The following is a 17,521-nucleotide window of genomic DNA, read 5'->3' as shown; positions in this document are numbered from 1 at the left end:
GGATTTCCCCGCCCTAGGGCGAGTGGGAATGAATAAAACTTGTATATTTATTATATATTTAATTTAAAACTTAATGTAATGGTATATTAAATTTTTACTATCAATATATAATCGGGAAAAATTTCAATAGATTCTTTAAAAGCTGAAAATGGTATATTCTTGTCTTTAAAGTTCAGAAAAAGATAATGTATATCATAACTAATTAAAATTAAGAAGTAAGTACACATATGACTGATTGTGGCAATCTTCATCTTAAAGACCATTAGTGACATACAACTATTAGTTCACACATACATAAAGTTTAATTTTCTTCCTTATATTTTTATTTTTTCAACCAATGGAAATGGACATCAGATATTTCATGAATAATATTATAATACTAATTTATATGGCTATAAAAATTAAGATACAACTGAAAAGCTATAAACAAAAGCTGCAAATTCTATCACGTACGGCTTACCTATAAAGTCAGAGAATACGATATCATCTTATAGGGATTAAGTGATTCATTAGATGTAATCATCCAAGTTTCTGTAAAAGAAAATTTAATACCTTGTGAAGAAATTAACTTCAAATTGTAGCTGAAGTAGTTTTAGATATTCTATGATTTTCTCATATGGTTTAAATATTCTTAAAGTCTAGCTAACCCTTTTATCCATGATTCTAAGTAGGCTCGTAGGCGCTTATGTGATAATTAATTTAATTTCGTGTGATAATTAAAGAAGAACAATGGCACTTAGGAATACGAAGAGGTCGACAGTAAATTTGTAAGAATAAACAAATTGTTGTTAGTTGTTACGAAGAAGAAGTCGAGAGAAGTAGAATGTACAAAAATTTAGGTTTGATCTATGCCACGTGACAAAATCTTGATGATGTGTAGCTTTGAAATGCTGTGATTGGATGATTATTTTTCTGATTATTTTTGCCTATGTGGCATAGCTGAGAGGCCTCCAAAGTAATCCCTTTTATATAAAGGAGATTTTAGCTATTTTTTTTTATACTAATTTTAACTTCAAAATCCGACTAGGGTTAAAAATTAAAAAAAAAAAAAACAAAATCTGATTGGAAGTTGAACCGAATGTGCATTTGAAATTTGAATAATTGACTCACTGTTCAGCATGGTCTTACTATTTGGACCGGATTTTCTATTTTTTTTTCTTATTATAAATAGATATCTATAAACATTGCGAAGATATAAAACATTCTTATCGATGATCACATGACTTATCTCATTGTAATTTGAAAATTGTAATATAGAGTTGAGAGCACCTCGCATGCATACGGAACAGAACAACATATGTTATGTTGGGCGGGTGAGAAATTAATTTAACGTGTAGATTTAATGGTAAAGTATTCACCAAATGGCAAAAAAGAACTGTTGGAATGAATTAATGGAAGTAATGGAAAAAAAGTCATGAAATGCGGAAAATCACATTTTACTTGTTTGTATAAAACGTCAAACTAATTTTAATTTAGGATTTTCCTATGAACTTAACTAGTTTTCGTTAGAGTTAAGACATAAAGTCTGCTAGTTGATTATCAAAACAGATTTCAGTTTGTTAGGTTAACTTGGTCACCAGTATGACCAAATAACGTTAACTTGCTGTATATATATGGAACAAAAATCTCTAAATACAGCAAGAAAAAAAACCTATAAGTACACCATTTTAGATCCATGTCAACACTTTGTCATCTACAGATTCTCTTACAATCTCAAGTAACCGAACCATAGCATCTCCTGGTGATTTCTTGAGCTTGCTTTCTTCAGACTCGCGTCTAGTTCTCGTTGGTACCTAGCTCAGAATATGGTACAAGAACATTCCCGAGAGAACGTACGTATGACTATGGGTTGCCAACAGAGACAAACCTCTTTCCAATTCCCTTGGAGCTCTTTCAAAATCTCTGGCACTAACCTCGTACTCCTCGATCAGTCAAAGAACATTGTTTGGTCCACAAATCTCCCACAAGATACGTGAGATCATCTCCAGTGTTCGCAGAGCTTCTCGCTAATGGCAACTTAGTGTTGAAATACCCCAACAACAACGACGTACCAAGTCATCATCGGTTAACGTAAGATTTGATCAAAACTGATTAGTTAATGTAATATATATATATATAATATAAAATGTAGTTGAACTATGTATTAGCATATAGCATCCGAGTTTGTGTATGAACTAAACTTATTTGCACTTTTGAATCTAAAAAGCCAATTTTCCTAAGTATAGACAAGAGAACAAATTTGAGAAAATGCCTTGTCATGAGTTTATAATTTGAAAAATACACTTTTTTTTTTTTGAAATCTACACTTATTGATAAGTTATGTCAAAATTAACCCTGATTTAGAATTTAAGTAATTTAATATTTAAATCGTAATATTTTTTACTCTTCTTTGAATTGGGATTTTAATTTACATATTCTGGTTTTTATTATTTGTATGCTGACCCTCTCTTTCAATTATTTGTATGCTGGTTTTAATTATTTGTGTATGAACTAAACTTATTTGCACTTTTGAATCTAAAAAGCCAATTTTCCTAAGTATAGACAAGAGAACAAATTTGAGAAAATGCCATGTCATGAGTTTATAATTTGAAAAATACACTATTTTTTTTTTGAAATCTACACTTATTGATAAGTTATGTCAAAATTAACCCTGATTTAGAATTTAAGTAATTTAACATTTAAATCGAAATATTTTTTTTTACTCTTCTTTGAATTGGGATTTTAATTTACATATTCTGGTTTTAATTATTTGTATGCTGACCTTCTCTTTCAATTTCTCCAACTAGCACCAGTTTGCTATGCGTCCTTTTCTTGATCTTTTCAGAGCAAATCAGTAATAGCTGGTCAGTGTATTACCGTTCTTGAAATCAATGAGAAACTTGAAGATCTTGATCAGTTTTTGTTTTTATTTTTTGTTTTTAAACTCTCTTGGGTCTAAATTCTTCTCTTGTGTTCAATTTCAGTTTTGAAGACTGAATTGTTTGTTTGTGTATCAGTCTGAAGAAGCTTTTGTTATCTTTTTACTGTGGCTGGTTCCTGAGTAAGATTTTGAACAAGAATTCTTAAAGTTTGGATCATACATTTGTAATCCTTGATGATGTGTATACATATATGCACGATTGTATACATTTGTAATATTTGAACATGAGAGATGCTTAAATTCACTGAGAGAGAGAATATGTATTATGTTTTATCCAGGTAAGTGACGATCAAACTAAAACGGAGTAAAAAGAGGTCTCTGTAAATGGAACAGAGGCTGAGCACATTGCAACAGTTAGAGTAGAAGAAATTTCGAGGAACAATGGGAACATTTATAAAGAAACAGCTCCAGAACAAGAAACCGCAACAAATGGTGAATCAGCACATGAAGTTGAAGTTACAAAAAAAGTTCTCGTTGAAGTGAAAGAAAAAAAAGAAATAGATAAAAACAGAAGCGGTGAATGAAAAAGAGAAAAAGGAAAAAGAAACTGTAAAGACCGTTAGTAATAATGAAGCATCACAAATGAAATTGTATACTTGACTGAAAATTCTAGTTTCTATAATTTGTCATTAGATAATGTCTTACACATAGAATCAGTTACTTGGTTTAACTACACAATTGAGAAAGCAAGGCACGACTAGATAAAGTTTGTAAGATTTTGTTTTATGAGATTTATGAGTAAAGCAAAGAGACATCTAGAGAAAAGAGTAATGAAAAAAGATCACAACGTGATTTATCTATTAAATCTTTAAAAGAAAAGAAATATAACTAAATAGGAAAACAAAGTGAGATTAAGTTATTATATTAATTATTTATTTCGAAATTTTATTTTTCATTTATGATGAAGACAATGAGGACATCAAGTCATCATCAATTTACTAAATTATGTTATTCCTAATTAAATTTTGGTCAAAAAAGTCTTTTAATATAGATCAAAATTGTAGTTTTCAAAAAAAAAACAGTATATTTTACTAATTCAGAAATTTAATTAGTGTATTTGCCAATTATCCCCATAGAAAACTTACTTATGGGGGGAGAGGGTGTGTATTCAAGAATGTTGGAATGATTTGTATTAAATTGATATATTCAAAAAAAGAATTAAAAAAAACTTCTAAAAACCTATTATTATTGAATTAGTGATTTAGCATTCAAATCCAAAATATTTTAAGAAGTGAACTAGTAGGTTTTTAGTGATTTTAAAATGTTTTAGTGGAGTTTCTTAGCTAAAAAACCAATGTTCAAATCTCATAGTTTTATGTGAAATTGTAAAAAAGAAATTGAACAAATCATATAATTTCTAATTCACCCCAAATCATATCATTTATAATTCACCCCAAATCATATAAAACTCTAAAACTCAAATTGTACAAAATATTTGGTTCAATACCATACACTAACATAATTTTATAGAATTTTCCTAGGTGCTAAAATTGAATGGGGTCATAGTCAATTAGCCAATACTAAAAGTCAAAAATCTATTTGGCTTACCCAAAAAGGGTAAAAATGATTGGGTGTAGTTAAAACCTCTGATAAGAAAACAGGCCAAAAAGAGGATTCGCAGAAAGTAGAGATCCAAAATTGAGAAGTAAATTAAAAAAAAACCCTCTTCACTAAAATACTTCCGGTCTCTCTCTCTCTCCCTTCCCTTCCCTCGAAGGTGGCGATTCGCATATCCATGGTGGACAGAAACCCTAGCCTTATGCTGCCACTAATTATCACTCGTCACTGTTGAATTGGGATGGAATCGGAGAAAATACTCAACCCAAGGCTTATCTCGATTAATAGCACCGGCCGCAAAGGGATGCCCGTTGAGTTGCCGCAGAAACCGCCTCCGCCGCCGTCGATACTGGAACGGTTCAAGGCTCTGCTCAATCAGCGTGAAGATGAATTCGGTGGCGAAGAGGTTCCGCCTCCGAGCATGGAAGAGATTGTTCAGCTCTACGAGGTCGTTTTGGGCGAGCTTACTTTCAATTCTAAGCCTATTATCACTGATCTCACTATCATCGCCGGTGAACAGCGGGAACATGGAGAAGGAATCGCCAATTCTATCTGCACCCGAATCCTCGAGGTCTTTTTTTCCTTCCTCTTAACCATTGAAGCCTTATTCTTCAAATTTAGGGTAGTGCAAACTCTGTTTTCATTGGAGAAGAATGTTCGGTTTAGGGTTTAGTGAACTAGAGCTGCGTCTGATTGATGTAGTACGTAACGAATACAAGGAGTTTTTTTTTTAATATAATTTCATGAATATGCAGGCACCAGTTGAGCAAAAGTTGCCTTCTCTGTATCTTTTAGACAGCATAGTCAAGAACATTGGGCGGGATTATGTTCGCTATTTCTCATCACGTTTACCCGAGGTGAGGGAGATCCTTGCTTGATTGGTTAGTATAGAGCTGAAGCATGCTCATAAGAAGATGTTTTGATTCATGTCTTCTCTTTTAGGTCTTTTGCCTAGCGTACAGGCAAGCGCATCCGAGTTTACATCCTTCAATGCGCCACCTGTTTGGGACTTGGTCGAGTGTTTTTCCACCACCTGTGTTACGCAAGATTGAGATGCAATTGCAACTTTCTTCAGCAAAAAACCACCAATCTTCCTTAGGGGCCTCTGAGTCTACTCAACCAACCAGGGGCATACATGTTAATCCAAAATATCTTCGTAGGCTGGAGCCCTCAGCCGCTGAAAGTGTAAGCCTTTTCTCTTTGTCATTATGAACAGAGCTGACTTTCACACATGGATGCATCTGCTTACCTTGAAGCTACGATGTTTTGGATTTTCTATTACCATATTCAGATAACCTGGTATTAGATTAGTCTAGCCTCATAGTGGCCCTATTAATAATATTTCTTCTGTATAGATACGATGACTACCAGTAATGAAAGTTTTATGTGAAGAGTTAGATTTACTTCGTCAAGTACTCAATCTGGAGTGGAAGGGGTCTCTCTCAATTATTCATGATGAATAGCTGAATAGGTCACTGGTACTCTGGTGCGATAATACGCTTGTTAGCGTGTGTTGAGGGCTTCTTTTAGATTTATACAATAGCTTTCTGTTTATGCATCGTTTTATCGTTCTGCACTTGTTCGATTATGTTGATTTTCAAAAATTGACTTACTTTTAACATGCACCTGCTTACTATGTAGAACTTGAGAGGAATAAATTCCAGTGCAAGAGTGTACGGCCAAAATGCGCTCGGTGGTACTGGATATGATGATTTTGAAGATCATTTAGAGAGCCCAACTTCCCTGGGTGGACCAAGGTCTAGTGGAACTTTGGCCCTCTCATCTTCAGCAATTGGAGGTAGCGATCTTCACTCCTCCAATCTCAAGACCTCTAAAACTTGATATTGACTTTCACCCTTTATCTTTTGACCCTAATGACTCTGCAGCAGATGGGTTTCCTAGGAGGTTTAGTGATGGAGCTAATACTTCTAATCAAGCCTATAACTATGGAATGGGTCGAGCTACTGGCAGAGATGATGAACATATGGAATGGCGAAGAAAGGACAACTTAAGCCAAGGCAATGACCATGAAAGACCTAGAGCTTTGATAGATGCATATGGAGTTGACACCAGCAAACAAGTATCCATCAGGAAACCAATTCGCGATATGAATGGCATCCAAAGTAAGATGGTTACACCTTGGCAGAACACTGAGGAAGAAGAGTTTGATTGGGAAGATATGAGCCCTACCCTAGATCGTAGTAGGGCTGGTGAATTTTTGCGATCTTCTGTACCAGCATTAGGAAGTGTAAGGCCAAGACCTAGACTAGGAAACACAAGTGAATTTCATTTAGATTCTGACATTAAGAACGGTGTAAGTCATCAGCTACGAGAAAATTGGAATTTGTCACAGAATTTTCCCCTTTCATCCAACCGTGGTAATACCATAGCAGGAAATGACTTGAAAGTATTGCCTTCATCTGTAGGATTAGTTTCATCAAACAGTGAATTTGGGGCTCCTCCTTTTGATAATTTTCAAGATGGTAACTCTCGTTTTGGTCGGGGCCCCCCTATGATATCAAGAATTGGGTCTTCTGGTGCTGATGCTCTTCCTGATGGGACATGGCCCCATTTGAGTGTTAGAGGATCCAACTCTCTCCCTGTACCTTCTGCTCACCTGCATCATTTGGCAATCCCTGGTAATGCAATGTCAAATCGCTTGCATGGTAAGCCTTTATATAGGCCCGAGAACCATGTCTCCCAGAGTCATCTTAATGATATGACTCAACAGAATCAAATGCTAGTTAATTATTTGCCATCTTCATCTGCAATGGCTCCAAGGGGAATGCAAACGCTGTTACCCCACGGTCATGGGTACCCTTCACAAGGGTCAACCATTAGACCATCTTTATCAATCCATGGTGGGGAAGCCATGCATCCTCTTTCTGCAGGGGTTTTATCACAAATAGGATCCATCTCTCAGAATCCTTCGTTGGCAGCCTCTAATCGACCACCGGGCGGTGCATTCTCTGGTCTAATTGGCTCTCTCATGGCTCAAGGTTTGATCTCGTTGAACAATCAGCCTACTGGTCAGGTAATTATTCAAAGCATGTCATCCCTTCTAATGCTTTTAAGTCGGGTTCTTCTAGCTTTATCTTGAATGGTTGGTTTATATATCCAGGGATCATTGGGGACAGAGTTTGATGCAGACAGGCTCAAGATACGTAACGAGTCTGCAATCAGTGCTCTATATGGAGAGCTCCCAAGGCAATGCACAACATGTGGTCTACGCTTCAAGTGCCAAGAAGAGCACAGTAAGCACATGGATTGGCATGTAACCAAGAATAGGATGTCCAAGAACCATAAGCAGAAACCTTCTCGGAAATGGTTTGTAAGTTGTAGCATGTGGCTTAGTGGTGCAGAGGCACTTGGAGCTGAAGCAGTACCAGGGTTCTTACCCTCAGAGCCAACAACTGAAAAGAAGGATGACGAGGAGATGGCAGTTCCTGCAGATGAAGACCAAACTTCATGCGCGTTATGTGGTGAGCAATTTGAAGACTTTTATAGTGATGAAACCGAGGAATGGATGTACAAAGGTGCAGTGTACATGAATGCTCCTGACGGATCAACAACAGATGTGGACAACTCTCAGTTAGGTCCTATAGTGCATGCAAAGTGCAGGCCAGAGTCGAATGGGGTAAGTCATTCTCCATACATTCTAAAGAACTTCATTTGGATACATGCCTGGTCGTTAGTTATAGTGCATGTGAATCCGTCATCAATTTTTAGCTGTTGTAAATATCACACAGCCTCGTGATTTCCCGATTATGGATTTTTTCAGGGTGATAATGAAGAGGGTAGTCAAAGAAAAAAGATGCGGAGTTAGATCCCTTTAGACCGACTTTTAGGTCTTTTTCTTGACTACATTTAAGTTGCATTCTTATTTCTTCATCATCTATGTGCACTTAGTCACATTGTACCACTGATGGAGATACTCTTCTTTCTCCTAAAACTGTATCATTGAAAAAAAAAAAGAAGAGGTTACACCTACATCTCGTCGTTCTTTATACCTCTAAAAATCCTGTTGTGGCTTAGGACATGGATGTCGTGTAACTGTTCTGCGTTCGCTGCTACACCTATAACCTCGGATGCTTGTATATGTATTACAGTGTCTCTGTTTCTTTCTTGTTTCCGGATTGTCTTTCTTTTTCTTCGTCTTTAGATGTTGCAGGAGAAGCTTTGGGAAGACTGATGATCGTGTGAACAGTTTTTTTCTATGATGAATGGATCTCGTAGATGTTGTTGCTAAGAGAACCAGTTTCAGGTTTTTTTTCTTCTTTAGAGCTTTTCCTGTCTGAATTTTACTCTTATGTTAGGCTGTTAGCTAAGAATGTTAGTTAACAGAACTCTCTTTAAGGGTATTTATTCTCATGAGTATAATGAAACAAGTTTTACATTTCATCTCTCTGAGCTTTATGAGTTTTGAAGTATTTTGTTCAAGGGTATATATTCTTCTCATGACTATATTGTTTGAAATATGGAATTTACAGGGTTTAGAATTTTATGGTTTGTATCAATGAATTTTGTTCGATGGTTGGCTAATACCTAAATAGAGTTGATAGAGAAACTAATAGTACTACTGATAACAAAGATTTCATCCAATATATGTCAATACAAAACAACAAAGAAACATACACTTGGTGGGAGAAACACAAAAAAAGAGGAAACCCAAGTGTTCCAAGAAAAGAAAAAAATGTCAATAATCGCAAAACGCTAAACAGACAACTTTGGAAAGTAAAAAGCTCTTAAAAACCGTGGTTTCCAGCAGAAGTCAATACCCGAACCTCTTTACCCTTTCTTTCTCATCATCAGAGATAAAAGATCAAACGCAAAAGGTGCGTTCTTGACTTCCTTTGGAACTTCAAAACACTTACCATAACCGATATTTTTTTTCCTCATTATTCTTCTTACTTCTGCAAAAAGAGAGAAATAAAAAACTCACAATCAAAACAGATAATCTTGTTACTTACTCCACAAGAATACTACCATGTCGATGGTTTCAAACACTAATTTATGCGTTTGCGTTTCTTTTTTTTTTTTAAGAAAAGAGAGCATTTTCATTTTCTTTTGAAAGTAATGCATTTACAATGAACAAAACAAAAATGTAAGAAGCCAAAGAAAATGAGTTTTAACAAAACACCAAACACTTAAATAATCTCAAAACATACCTGAAAAAACTACGCTCCTCCTCCTCCTCCTCCTCCGTCGCAAGCGACGGCGGCTTTGATCCTCTCCACCGTACATTTGATCAGACTATTAACCGTAGCGACAGAGCCAAGAGAGAGTTTAGCTGTAGGAACAGAGTCAACAAGTATCTGAAACGCAACGGTCAAGAGTGAACCACAACTTCCAGAAGAAGAAGAAGAAGAAGAAACCACTTCCTGGTTCCCATCTCCGGTTCCTCCTCCGACCGAACCATCCGGTAAAATAGCAAAACCAGACGGCAGCAACGCCACGTAATCAGGATCTCCTCCGCTCAGAACAACATTCATCGCCACTATATCCACCGGAGCGTATATCACATACGATCCAGAAGCGTCCGTACAACTCTCTTGTAGGATCAACATGTTGCTCTGGCTCGAGTTTCCGCTCTGTTAATTACCACAGAAACCGAAAACGATCATTTTTCAGTTCTCACAAAATCGAAGAAACAGATAAAATTTATCGAATCTCAAAAAAAGTGAATCTTACATTGACTCGGAGCAAGGAGACACAGTTTCCAGGTTCACGACCATTTGCTATATGTGCCATTTCTTGAACCATTCCTCCATTTGACAGAATATCCCACTGCAAAAAAAAAAAATTGAAAAAAAAATTCATAAATCCATAAAACCGGAATCAAAAGTTTCAAACCGGAATTTTGAAAATTAAGAACTTTCAAATCACAAATTTAATTAGAATTTTAAAATCCTTACAAAATGTAACTAAAAAAGCATTGATATTCTTGCAAATTCCTTTAAAACACCATAATTTAGTTGACCGGTTATGAAATTAAACTAAAGATTGTCGGTTTTAACAACAATTAGAACTTAACCGGGTCAATGTCCGGTCGGGTTTTTTCAAAACATTGGATTTAAAAATCTTTTTTTACCTCGCTTCTTGAATTTTCGTCACGGAGGAAATCGAAAACACGTTTCGGAGCCACAGGGATCCAAAACGACGTCGCGGCGCTAAGAACGATACCCGGAGGTCTTCCCGGATCATCCATGCTCTTTCGGGTCATAACCCGAACATCATCGGATCCTGTAGACGACATTGTAGTCCACGCGTGTGCAGTCGACGCGCCTACGCCGCTGCAAAAGCTCATCACCATCCTCTCCGCTAGCTTCAACATGCTCTTCCTCCCTTCTGGACTCGTTATCACTGCAATAATTTAATAACCTCAAAGTTAAAGGACCAAATGAGTAACTTAAGTACTTTTCATTTCAGCCCCCAACATTTTCAAAATTATCAGAATAACCCTCTCATTACGCACCGGAAAGATCACCCGCCGGAATGTTGCTGGCCATAGAACTCGCGAGCCGCTCGCACTGGCGTTCGAGTGTAGACACCCAACGTTTCGCTCCAAAAGCTAAACCGGAATGAACCAACGGCTTATACATAGTGTGAACCGATCTATCATCCACCTCCATATGTTCAATCCATGTAACCTTCAACACAAAATTTTAATTAATCATCACCCTGTAACTTCTCTAATTTTCAAAATTTCAATTTAAACTTTATTAATACTAACATTGAAACCATTTATATTATTACCTTAGAATAACCATTAGGCAATTCTTGAATGAGACAACCTGAAGGCCTTCTTCTGGTTCTTGAGATTGGATTAGGTCTAAGACTGTCCAAAGAGACATCAACCACAGCCCAAGAACCGTCGCTATGCTGTTTACAGTATCTCACAAAGTAGTTCTCACGTGTCGGGACCAACGGAGAAGGAACTTGAAACTCAGCAGTCATCTTCAGGGAAAAAAAAAAGATAAACAAAAAAAACAATTATTACACAGTTCGGTTTAGTTTCTTGAGAAGCAAGTAATTAACCTAATATACATACCACTTGCAAAGCACCATTGTAGTTTCCTGCAACTCCAGTTGAGAGAACTTCAAGGGTCAAGGCTCTTGACACAATCCCAGAGAATACACAAGACCATTGATTCTTATTCCCACATAAAAAAAAAAAAAGATCAAAATTAGTATTCTCTAAAAAGTTAATTATATTCAAGATCAAGAAACAAATTTTTCAATTTTTCTTACCACATCCATGAGAATCTCAACGAGGTTGATGTGATTCATTATAACAACAGCGGATTCTCTTGACGCTTCTGATCTCAATCCTAATGGCTTTGGTCCAATTCCTCTTGGAAAAGTTCTGAAATACTCTTCTTCGTTGAGGATTTCTATCGAATTATTATCAGTTGAAACCCATAAAGGATCCACGGCTTGAGCCATTCTCACGAGTTCCTCCATAGCTGCAACCGCTAGCTCGACGATCATAGGCTTATCTGTCTCAGAAGGGATCGAAACTGACCTCAAAATGTCCCCTGTTCCATACATTTCCCCTACAAAACCTGCCTGGTTCCCAAAGTTGCCTACTTCAAGATCGAGAGAACGAGAAGGCGCGTGGATCGCTAGTGGAGCGCCAAAAGAAGATCCTAATGGCTTCCCAACGTATTTAGCAGCGATGGCAGATATCCTATCAATCTGTAGATAGATGGATCAGATTGATCCAATTCAACTTTTAAGTCAGATATATGTATTAAGATATACCTCTTCTCGGAGACGAGCATTTTCGATCCTAAGATGCTGTTCGTCGAAGGACATTTCTCCGATAGCAGCTGGACCGCCACAGTTAGGGCATGTTGCATTGCTTAGAGCCTCTTTGTATCTATTGTTCTCTGCTCTCAGCTTGTCATTGTCTGACTTAAGAATCTGGTTCTCATGCCTCTCATGTTGTGCCTATAGATATTACACACACACACACACATAAAATGTAATTAATTAACTTTCTTTATGTTAATTTGATTGATATGAAGTTATTAAACTATGTATATTAATCAAAAGAACTAATATTCCTATTTAAGTGGAATTTATTGGAGAGGATGTTAGTCGTTATAAGGGTTAGGTATTACCTTCATTTGTGTTCGTTTGTTTTGGAACCAAAACTTTACTTGAAGAGGCTCTAAACCGAGATCGCGGCTCAACTCTTTACGTTGCTTATCATCTGGATGTGGGCATTCCTTAAAGAAACTGTAAAAAAATCGAAAAGTTCAAAATATCAAAACATCGAAAATGTGTTGTTATATATGTATATATATATATATATATATGAGCTATAATATAGGTTAGAGTGTTTTCTTACGATTCGAGCTCTTGAATTTGGCGTTGCGTGTGGCGATGGTAACGCTTCTTTTTGTTGGGACGTTGGTTAGGATCTTGAAGTTCTTCACCGGAAGGATTCTCGGTGGTGACTTCGGTGCCTGACTTTGTCTCGAAATCATCTTCTCGGCTTCCAGTGATTCCCAAGTCGTTATCAGAGGTACTCTTTGGGGTCATGTCGAACATATGATGGCTCTCAAACATGTTTGGATGATACATTGTGATGTTGGTTGATTCTGTTCACTCAATATATCAGAGATACTAATCTTAAAGTGGACTGTTTTTAGTTGTGAGCTTTGGTTTCCTTCAAATCTTCAAGGTTGTGATCATAATCATTTCTGGATTTGATTTTCTTCTCCAAGAATATCTTCCACTGCCCAAAAATCAAAATCAGATTAGTAAAAGATTGTATTTAGATGGTCAAAAATATGTCTAAATGCAATGAAGAAGAAGAAGAAGATCATTATCGAATTGGAAGAAAATAATGATGTTAAGGAAAGTAATAATTTCGAGATGTTATGGAACTGTACTTAGCTTTAATAAATAATTTTATCATTAATCAAACAAACAAATATTGGGTAACCTCCATTTTTGTTTATACATACACTTTTTTTTTTTTTTGTACATACATACACTTTCTATTAATAAGGAACATTATTAATATGAAAAGTCTTAACTACCTTATTACATAACACGTAAATGATCATTTATAACCATTATCTATGATGTTAATAGTATAAAAAACCAGACATAAATGAAATGATACATTTAGATAGTTATGGATTATATATATAGATCATAAAAGTGATTTTTAACAAAAAAATTAGGGAGAAGATACCAATTGTCTTTAAAGTAAAGATAAGCGATAATATTCGATAAAACTGAGGCACAACCTCAACCACATACGTAGATATATACGTATGAATGTTTTACATATGAAATACCTTACTCTATAGCAAAACATATTAACTTTTAAAAAAAATTTTGAACAACAACAAAACATATTAACTACAATCATGATAATGATCTACTAATTTAATGTTAGAAAAAATGTGATATAATATGTGGAAACATTTGGATATAGACCCAAAATGGTATTTTTAAAAAGAAATTACAGAGAGAAGACCATCTTTCTTCAAACTTCAGATGAAATTGATAATATATATATACATGCACACAGTAGAGTATCTGTCTCCGCGTGGGTGTGCATATAAACAAATTAACAAAAAGAAAATATACCTTGAAAGTCACAAGACTCAGATCTATCAGACAGATCTGAAGGTGAAGGAAGAAGAGAGAGAGAAAGAGAGAATTATGATCTTTAAGAAACCCTAATTTGGGGTATTGTCAAAAATGAAAACAAGAACACTTACTCAATTCGATCTGAAACTCAGAGTTCTTTGGAAAGATTTTAAACCCTAAAGACAGATCTCTTTGTAGTTTTTCCTGTTCTTTTTCTTTTTCCCTTTGGTTGGTTGAAGTTTTGGGTTCGAGTTTAATGAAGTTTCTCTCTCTTTGTCGACTCAAGAGCTAGTAAGATAAGAGAGAGAGAAAGAGATTCACTAGTTTCTAATCTCTCAATTGAATTTATTAAAGAATTAAATTGACCTTGGTCTTTGTGCACTAAAGAACCGTTTTCAGTAAAAATACTAATAAAAAAAGCTACATTTAAATAATTGGAAAAATGTAGAGAGATGCAGATATAGGGTTGATTACTTAAAAGTTGTATTATATTAAAACAGTATATTATATATAGGGTTAATTAAAGCGTTGACAATAAGTCAATGGTCTTTTTTTGGTGACACAACCACCAAGAAGATTTCGTCAAACCCTTTTTGAACTTCTAACTCCAAGAGAGTTTTTAGTAACGATTTCTTAATTCTTAGATCATAACTCTTCGCAAAAAGACACCAACGCATAGAACGAAACTATAAAAAATAAACACAGGAAGACAGGACTCGAGATCTTGGGAAACAAAAATAACAGAAGAAAATGGAAGATCTAAAGACTTCTCAGACAACATGCAACATACATATGGATCTGGCTGATCTATAAACATATAACCTACGATACATACACACAATGCATATGTACATATATGCGTATAGAGAGAGAGAGAGAAAGAGAGAGAGAGAGAGAGAGAGAGAGAGAGAGAGAGTTAGGTCGATCTTACTTACTTTTTTTTAAAGAGAGATCTAACTTTTGGAGACGCAAAGAAACCCTAATTCACAATGATCTTTGATTTGTGCCAGTTTTTCTTGCGGACTGACGAAAGATCTGAGGTAATGACAAAGAGATGTAAAGGGGTTGTTTGCTAGGGATCTGGCTAACCGACCGGTTACCGGAAAACCGGCGGGGTGTCTTGGAAAATCTTATACCGGGAGAGCGCTAGCTATAGGCACAATAGAAATTTGTTGAAGAAGGGGAAAGAGAAGAAGAAGAAGACAAAGGATGAAGAAAGGGAACAGGTGGATTTGCAAGAAGAAAAAAGAGTTATTGCTGAGCGCATAGAGAGGGTGCAATGCATTTATGAATATCTAAAGCTCCATTAATGCTCTAGTGAGAGAAACTTACTCTTACTTGTATCTATATACCTTGACAGATAGGCAAGTTTCAGTTCATGTAAGTAAAAAAACATATTTCAGAATTTACTGTTTTTCTTTCACCTCCTGGTTTCTCAATTCTCGTAGCTCGATAGGTAAAAAAAAGCATAAGCTCGAAAAGAATAATTATTTCTTGATCTATAGGAAAATGGGTTCTTGGCTTCCTCCGGTCCGTGCTAATGTGTAAATGTATCTGTTACCAACCCATTCTTTAACCTCTACTGCTCTAGACCAACAAGAACGCATCAGTTTAGGTTAAACAAAGGTTTTCTTTTGTCATTGGTTTTTATGCTCTAATTTTTTTTACTGTTTTGTTTATACATAAATTAAGTACTATATATACATGCATGTGTGTGCCCGTATATGTGTGTGTGCCCGTATATGTGATTCCTATGTATTGAATGTGTATGTATTTATGAATACAGAAATGTTTTTTTTTTCCTGCTCAGATGCTAATCAAGATTAATGTTGGATAGTATTCTTTTTGTATTAATGTTATAACTAGATACTCTTATAAGAACTATTTCAATTATTGAAGGATAGCCAATGACATATCAATGTGGGAAAACTTCTTTCATTAAAATACGTTGTTCTTAGCTAGGTCGTCAAGAAGTATTTTAATTTTTTGTTAATCAGCAATTTTAATGGTCGTACTTCTCCAGGGAATATTTAAAACGTTCTAACATCATATATAATATATAGTTCAAACAATCATCAATCCTTGCAGAGTTTTAAGAGTTTGAGTTGGAAAATTTGTTATGCAAAATTAGTCGGAGGTCAGGGTTTAATAAATATCAAAAGAAGGATATAATGAAACCATTTCTCATTATAGATTTTTTTTTGAAAAATAACAAAATTTTAACACATTTCGCATTATCTTTCTTGTTATTACTTATTCTTATTCGGAAGGCTACCAACTTTGATTACTCATTAATTATTACATAAAAACTAACACAATATGGAGTGAGAATAAATGTTCTTATAAAGACAAAAAACTACGAAGTACATGTTGTAAAAGATGATAGTTAATCACATACTAATTATTGTTTTTTTATAGTAGCTGCTAACCGCATTAGTAGCTATTGAACACTTTGTAAGTAAATTAAATGTTAGAGATAATTTTTAAAGCTGCGATATATAACTATTGAGACGATACTATTTAATTATAATCTATACTAGATGTTTTGTGTATTGAAGGTAGCAAAATAAAGGTTGCCGAACATATTACTGTATATATAAGAGATTACAATGAGTATGTCGATCCCTTGAATGCTAGATTAATTTTGGTAGCCTTGCAGGTTTGAAAAACGTTTTTTTTATGGGTATAGTTTGTGAATTTTTTTTAAGTTTGAAATTTTTTTTATTTATTATTATTTATCAAAGTAGCATAAAATCTAATGTATATAAAGCTGAATATCAATATTGCCCTCGATGTGGTGATTCAATTGGAATATGTGAATCATCTTATGTTCTCCTGCTCCTATATGCGAAAGCAGTTTGTATATTCTTTCTGAGACTTTCACTCATTTTGGATAGTCCGTATATGGAGAATTTATAGTTTGCTTGTTTTTGTTTCATGAAACTAGTACCTATGTGTTAGATTTTTGGGAACACCTCCCTTGAGTAATATAATATGTGTTGGAATCCAATATTAATAAGCATTTGGATTTGTAATATTGAGTTTGTGTGTGAATAAGAAATGAAGTTTAATAAGCACATGGGCCTTATAAATTCATTTGAGATTTGGGTTTAAGCCCATGGAAATGAAATGTTTCTATTGGCTATAACTAAAAGTGGAAGTTTGGTGGAAGTGTATTTGTCCCACATTGCTCACCAAGGAGAAAAATCTTTAGTATATATATGACCTTCTCACAATAAGGGTCAACAGCATTGTGGAAGTAAAATAGCATTATGCAAAAACACCTACGCGCCGCCGCCGTCGCCGGTGCCGTTGCTGCTCGTTGCATTTTTTAGTTGGCTCTTGGGCTCTTGGGCTCTTGGGCTCTATATAACTGGGTGTGGGTCGTGGGCTTCTTAGTTCATGCGAAATATTTTTTGCATACTGAAA

At 35.3% G+C, this 17,521-nt stretch overlaps 2 protein-coding genes across 7 annotated transcripts; one reads left to right on the top strand and one right to left on the bottom strand.

Moving 5' to 3' along the window:
- The first annotated feature begins 4,562 nt into the window (after positions 1–4,562).
- LOC18014446 (polyadenylation and cleavage factor homolog 4) lies at positions 4,563–8,862 on the top strand. Of its 3 annotated transcripts, XM_024154188.1 has the most exons (8): positions 4,719–5,048; positions 5,233–5,334; positions 5,420–5,662; positions 6,119–6,275; positions 6,364–7,511; positions 7,599–8,114; positions 8,259–8,325; positions 8,640–8,862. In XM_024154188.1, the coding sequence occupies exons 1-7, from the start codon at positions 4,719–4,721 to the stop codon at positions 8,301–8,303; spliced, it is 2,541 nt and encodes an 846-aa protein (XP_024009956.1). In that variant the 3' UTR covers positions 8,304–8,325; positions 8,640–8,862. The 3 variants fall into 3 exon arrangements, with proteins under 3 accessions (XP_024009957.1, XP_024009956.1, XP_006396657.1); XM_024154189.1 differs by lacking the exon at positions 8,640–8,862 and having other exon boundaries at positions 4,563–5,048; positions 6,367–7,511; positions 8,259–8,303; XM_006396594.2 differs by lacking the exon at positions 8,640–8,862 and having other exon boundaries at positions 8,259–8,467.
- A 177-nt stretch (positions 8,863–9,039) lies between these two features.
- LOC18014555 (homeobox-leucine zipper protein PROTODERMAL FACTOR 2) lies at positions 9,040–15,324 on the bottom strand. Of its 4 annotated transcripts, none has more exons than XM_024154116.1 (11): positions 12,834–13,069; positions 12,604–12,721; positions 12,242–12,430; positions 11,729–12,175; positions 11,529–11,630; positions 11,234–11,434; positions 10,953–11,127; positions 10,569–10,840; positions 10,169–10,264; positions 9,646–10,068; positions 9,040–9,390 (listed from the first exon to the last, which is right to left on the bottom strand). In XM_024154116.1, the coding sequence occupies exons 1-10, from the start codon at positions 13,067–13,069 to the stop codon at positions 9,655–9,657; spliced, it is 2,250 nt and encodes a 749-aa protein (XP_024009884.1). In that variant the 3' UTR covers positions 9,040–9,390; positions 9,646–9,654. The 4 variants fall into 4 exon arrangements, with proteins under 4 accessions (XP_024009884.1, XP_024009888.1, XP_024009886.1 ...); XM_024154120.1 differs by having other exon boundaries at positions 9,040–9,393; positions 9,650–10,068; XM_024154118.1 differs by lacking the exon at positions 9,040–9,390 and adding an exon at positions 15,028–15,324 and having other exon boundaries at positions 9,655–10,068; positions 12,834–13,223.
- Positions 15,325–17,521: the final 2,197 nt, after the last annotated feature.

This window comes from Eutrema salsugineum, unplaced genomic scaffold (assembly GCF_000478725.1).
Source record: "Eutrema salsugineum unplaced genomic scaffold, Eutsalg1_0 scaffold_3, whole genome shotgun sequence".
NCBI classification, from domain to species: Eukaryota; Viridiplantae; Streptophyta; class Magnoliopsida; order Brassicales; family Brassicaceae; genus Eutrema; species Eutrema salsugineum.
This window is presented reverse-complemented; position numbering and strand designations above follow the sequence as displayed.

Excerpts from the sequence above, each read along its gene's own strand:
- LOC18014446 (XM_024154188.1), top strand. The coding sequence starts at position 4,719 with ATGGAATCGGAGAAAATACTCAACCCAAGGCTTATCTCGATTAATAGC. Across the intron at positions 5,335-5,419 it reads TCTCATCACGTTTACCCGAG|GTCTTTTGCCTAGCGTACAG; the intron begins GTGAGGGAGATC and ends CTTCTCTTTTAG. Across the intron at positions 5,663-6,118 it reads AGCCCTCAGCCGCTGAAAGT|AACTTGAGAGGAATAAATTC; the intron begins GTAAGCCTTTTC and ends CTTACTATGTAG.
- LOC18014555 (XM_024154118.1), bottom strand. The coding sequence starts at position 13,069 with ATGTATCATCCAAACATGTTTGAGAGCCATCATATGTTCGACATGACC. Across the intron at positions 12,431-12,603 it reads ACAAACGAACACAAATGAAG|GCACAACATGAGAGGCATGA; the intron begins GTAATACCTAAC and ends TAATATCTATAG. Across the intron at positions 10,069-10,168 it reads TCTCCTTGCTCCGAGTCAAT|AGCGGAAACTCGAGCCAGAG; the intron begins GTAAGATTCACT and ends GGTAATTAACAG.